We start from the raw sequence: 5,953 nt of genomic DNA on the forward strand, positions 1-5,953 counted from the left end.
TGGTGAAATCGTGGCCTCCACTCCTTATATAAGTAATTGGTGGAACTTTAATATCATAATATTTATGAAATGTAGATTAGTTATTTTGAGTGGAATCACTTATCAAATTTTGCATTCTAATTTTATGGAGAGATTGAGAAATAAATTTATTTTTAGAGGAATTAAACAATTCCAAGAGTGTCCAAAAAAATTTGATATTATAATATAATATAACATAACATAAATTGTATTTTTTTAAATAAAATTATTAATTGCTGTTACAGGCATTTAGAAGAGAGCTTCCATAATTTTCATTCTTTAAGAAATTAAAAAAAAAATAGGAATGATGTAGATTTAATAATTTAAAAATATTTTAATAATTTGATAATATATTTTTGTAGTATGCACAATCCAATCCATAAAATTAGAAGTTTTCAAATAATTTTTGGTTGGAGTAGTATTATAAATTCTCAACATTACAAATAGTATATAAATATTTTGATTGTTATAAATAATTTATTTAAAATAGATTTAATTAAAAAAACTAAAATTAATGACAATTTTATTTATCTAAATTTAAATGGTTTTTTTTTGTTAAAATTAAAATTTTGATATATAGTGGTGGCATTTAATTATAAACTTTACATATAAAAATTAGAGGTTATGATGTTGTTATGCCGAATTCAAAATCTAAAAAATAAAAATATTGGCAATGTTGTATATGTAACATATTTAGCATGGTGAACTTGCCCTTTGTTCAACACATAAATACTGCAAGTTTATTGTTTAGATTATTTGTTCCAAAAATCCAAGTTTACATATCAGAGAGACACGACCATCTTCATCCGCACACTCCTATATGTCGGCTGCTCAAACTGAAAGAAGGAAACCTTAGAGTTGGCAGTAGAGCTGAATGGTGGGATTCAAATATTGTCCAGAGGTGAACTTTGTGGCGCTAAGGTTGTTGAAGGCGTCTGTGAAATTAATCTCATCCCAGTAGATGTGATGGTCTGTGCTATTACAAGTTGTGGAGCCAGGCTTGCTGCATGGTATAGCTGGATCATAGTTGTATGTTACTCCCGCTGCACCACAACATGCAGAAGCTATGTCCTCGAATCCTGCAATACAATAATTATTTTACAACAAATCTATTAATACAGAATGTGACTGGGACTGGAAGAATCCTTCAAAGTCCTGAATTTGAGTATTAAATGTTAAATCATAATCCATGTATAGTTATTTTTTCATACATATATATTCTATTCTACTCTTTTTTATATTAGTAGGATTTAAGGAAAAGTTAGTCCATCCCTTTGCTAGGGAATAGATCTCAGGACTTGTAAGTATGAAACCACCCTACCAAATTTAGGTATAAAACAAAATATAATTAACCATTCTTATTTTTTAATAAAATAGAGTAAAATTACACCTTAGTTGTTTTATTTTAATTAAAAAATTATTGATTTAAAAAATATTAGATATGACTTCAATCCATCTATCAAATTTTAAAGTATTCTCACAATCTGCACTACAAACAAAATTTAAATAAGTCACAATCTACACCACACCCTGCACTACAAACAAAATCTAAGTAAGTCACAATCTACACTATAGTGTAAGTCCTGAACTTTAATGAAAGATGTCCAAACTGATGAGAATGGGTTACCGTATTTTTCATGACCGTTGAGAATGTTCATGTATGCATCAAAGTAGTCTGCAAAGATGATCTGAGAATCTGCATAAAGGAATCTAATAGCCTTCACTTCTCTCTTAAGGATCATTCTGTGTTGATCGTAGATCGTGTTGTATTCTTCCAAACATCCATAGCTGTCCTTGGTTCCATTGAATTCTGTGAGGAAAATAGGAGAGCAGCCTCCAGGGGCGTTGCCAATCAGAAGAAAGTTTCTTGCTCCATTCTTGTAAAGGCCCTGCAGGTGAAGAGCAAGAAAGAAGTTTTGAATTTATGAAATTTCCCATGACGATGGATATCAAAATCTCTACAAATTGTTATTAATGTAAAAATAAATAAATAAATCAATGAATAATAGTATATTAATAATTATTAACACAGAAATATTATATTTTATTTTAAAAAAAATTAATAAATTTATTATTATTTCATGACTGAAAATTATAGTTTCTAAATGAAGGCTAATTGATAAAAAAAAATTATACAGATTTATTGGTGAAGGATCGATTGATTTAGACAAGAATAATATGGATAAGATATTTCAGAGATATTTCAAAAATGTTTTTATTGGATTGTAGCTTATATTCCAAACAGCTTAGAGCTAGGCTGGGTAAGCCAAAGCAAGAGATATCTATATCTAGATTATAAGTAGGTTTAATATTGGATTGTAGTTTATATTCCAAATAACTAAAGCAAGAGACATCTATATCTAGATTATAAGTAGGTTTAATATTGGATTCTAGCTTATATTCCAAATAGCTTAGAGCTAGGCAAGGTAAGCTAAAGCAAGAGACATCTATATCTAGATTATAAATCGGTTTGATAAATTTTGAATTATATAAATAATTCTAAGTGATATTGATTTTGAAATATATAAATAAAATTTTAAAAATATATGGGTCATTTTTCCAGATATCCTATCTCATTAGAATTGGAACTTAGTAGCTCTACTTAAAAACAAGAAGCCCAGTGAAATTTATTATTATTGGTTAATTTTTATGCTATTGACATTTTCTCCCATAGCTCATAAACTATATATGTATAGTTTATGTAAATCAATTTATTTTTTTTAATCAACACCCGGATTGGAACCAAACCAGGTGAACATGATTTATATATATCATTAATACATATGTTTTTATGATTATTCTTCTCATATTATTTTATCTCTAACCATTAACACCAATACAGGGTGAAATTCCAAACATAATTCACCATATATACCTCTACCATGTCTAGAATGGAGCGAACAACATTGGGCACAATGAGGTCTGTTACTTGTTGTATTGTTTTTCCACCCTGTGAAAGTGCATAATAGTAGTCGTTGTGACCAACTGGTCCGATCACATACAGCGCATTTTTCATTGAATCCACGCTAGGAAGCCTCGCAGCCATGGCATTCCCTGGTACTTGGGAGGCTGATACATGAAACATACAGTGGATTGAAAAAAAAAAATCAAACCAGAATTCAAACAAAACACATGCAAATCCAAAGTGCTCATTAGTACAAAATTTATAGATATACCTGTATAAACAGCCTGGGAGAGATTCTTATACCACCCGTATTGTACTTGTAGAGTGACGGGATGGTTGGTGGAGATACCATTCGTAGCCATGAAGGAGGTATTGCTGGCAGTGGCTTCGGCTACAGAAAAGTCCACCCCCTGACTGAAATTTGCAGATGCCCTCCTCAGATATGGCTCCAGAAATGCTATTTTCATGGATTGAGCTACACATCGTCCCAGAAATTCAAAAACAACATGAAATTTAATTAAGTGGTCTACATCTATGTTATCAAAATCCAACAATCGTCCCAGAAATTCAAAAACAATATGAAATTTAATTAATTTGTCTACATACATCTATGTTATCAAAATCCAAATTATGTATAGATTGGGTTGAGTTGGAATAGGTCTAATGGCTAAGAATCTATGTTATCAAAATCTAAATTATGCACAAATTGAGTGGAGTTGGAATAATGATAAATCCAACAATCGTCCCAGAAATTCAAAAACAATATGAAATTTAATTAATTTGTCTACATACATCTATGTTATCAAAATCCAAATTATGTATAGATTGGGTTGAGTTGGAATAGGTCTAATGGCTAAGAATCTATGTTATCAAAATCTAAATTATGCACAAATTGAGTGGAGTTGGAATAAGTCTGATGTTTAAGAATTTAGGTTATCAAAATTTAAATTATGTTGTATATTTATATTTTGTAAATTTTAACAATTAAATTAAAATCAGAATCACAAAAATGATATTTTCAATTTTTTAAAAAATTATAAAAATTAACTAAATTTTTATTAAAAAATATTAAAGAAAAAATCATATTATCAATTTTTCAAAAATCATAAAATTTAACTAAATATAATTTTATTTCAAAAAATATTATTATTATTATTATAGGTAAAAATTTATATATTTAAGAATATATAACAACATTAGATTTCTCATTTTACTAGGGTATTTTTACCAAATACATATTATCAACTCAAAAAAATATAAGCTATGGTATTGATTTATGGTATTGCAACCAAGAGCATGGAGGAGAATTGACCCCATAAACTTCAATTAGCAAGAAAGTGCTTTAATGAAAGGAACTGGACCAATTAAACTAACCCTTAGGACTTAATAATGTAAAACATATAATAAAATATTTTGATATTTTTTTATAGATTGATGTTTATAACTATACTAATTAAATTAAAATTCTAAAAACTTTGTTCCAAAATAAACACACCCATCAATATAATTAAAATTATTTTTTTTAATAATTATAAACTAATAAAAAAGGTTTTTAAATCTTAATAAACTAAATCTAACTTAAGCTTCATTCATCCAAAGGGATTTTGAAATATAGATCATAATATCTATGATTTAATATTTTTTTTAATTATTATAATCTACTAGATAATTAACATTATTTATATAGATAATTAAAAATTTACATTTTAACTTAATAAATTAAAAATTAATATATTTTTAATTAGAATTATCATAACCTTTATCTTTATATTAATCTTATTCATTGCACTTTGAATTTATAATTATAATTTGAAATTTAAATTTAGAACTTTTAATCATGAAAATATGTAATTAACTTAAAACTAATAGGTTGGAAATTAACATGATTTTATGTAATTTTAAATGTCAAAATTTGTATAAATACATTAATTTAAAAAATATCACATTATTTCTTTATTAAATATTCATATTTATTTAGTTTAATTAATAATATTAATACTAATATTGTTCATAGAGTCTTGGATAGCTTCGGTGTTGTTAAGACACTCCTTGATATAAAATCACAGGTTCAATTCCTAGAGCTAATTAAAATGATATATTAGACTTGATAAAGATATAGTCCTCCCAAACTTACAAAAAAATATTAATATTAATAACAATTTATTTTTAAAATATAACTAAACTATATACTAAATTAGTATAAATTTTTTTTTTAATTTTTTTTTTTTAATTTATATATTAAGAATTCTCTTATAACAAGTTGATTGATTGCTCAATTTAAAAAAAAAGGGGTAGATATTCGAATTTAAATTTATAACATAAAACTAATATCTCTATTCATTAAATTCCAACTTAAATTAATTAAATATTTCAGAATATTATAAAACCACCATCAAAATCAAACAATTAACTTCACATATACAAATCCAAAAGGCACTAGATTTACCTAGAAAATCGACTAGTAACCTGCCATCTGATAGGCGACCAGAAGGTCTGCCAAAGTATGTTTGGCCATAAGATGAATTCCTTGAATTATAAGGAAAACCCAGTAATATGGATCCATATTTTTCAGGGAAAGCTCTGGCAGCGTTCCCGGTATCCGACAGCGAGTCTCCAAACTGGAATATTGTCTTGAAACATGCGCTCGGCTTTATTGGAGCCCCATCCACGATCCCATAATCATGGAAAAATCCCATCAGAATTAAGCCTGCTACAAACACACAGTGGCATGACATCCTTGAAACTTCCATTGCAAAATTAAGGCAAATAAGATGAGATGAGTGAATTGGTATAAGGGCATGTTCTCCTCCTTATAACGTAACCTGATCATGAAAATATTGCTAATCTGCAACCATTCCATCACACAGGTTGCTTCGTCTCAAGGCAGGCAACTCACAAGCATTGCACATTCTGCAGTACAGGTAGCATGAAAGCAGAGAAATGAAATCATGGGAGTCATGTGCACTTGCAGAATGTTCGTTGTTATAATTATCAATGGCAAAATTTGTGTGTAAACCTGTGAAACTATTG

At 27.9% G+C, this 5,953-nt stretch overlaps 1 protein-coding gene across 1 annotated transcript; it reads right to left on the reverse strand.

Moving 5' to 3' along the window:
• Positions 1-870: 870 nt before the first annotated feature.
• LOC149151942 (GDSL esterase/lipase At5g45910-like) lies at positions 871-5,673 on the reverse strand. Its single transcript, XM_089443322.1, has 5 exons — positions 5,370-5,673; positions 3,195-3,398; positions 2,894-3,087; positions 1,646-1,907; positions 871-1,097 (listed from the first exon to the last, which is right to left on the reverse strand). The coding sequence occupies exons 1-5, from the start codon at positions 5,671-5,673 to the stop codon at positions 871-873; spliced, it is 1,191 nt and encodes a 396-aa protein (XP_089299448.1).
• Positions 5,674-5,953: the final 280 nt, after the last annotated feature.

The sequence above is a fragment of the Pinus tabuliformis genome, chromosome 9 (genome assembly GCF_031772625.1).
Source record: "Pinus tabuliformis cultivar Carrire ecotype Pingquan chromosome 9, CPIR1, whole genome shotgun sequence".
NCBI lineage: Eukaryota > Viridiplantae > Streptophyta > Pinopsida > Pinales > Pinaceae > Pinus > Pinus tabuliformis.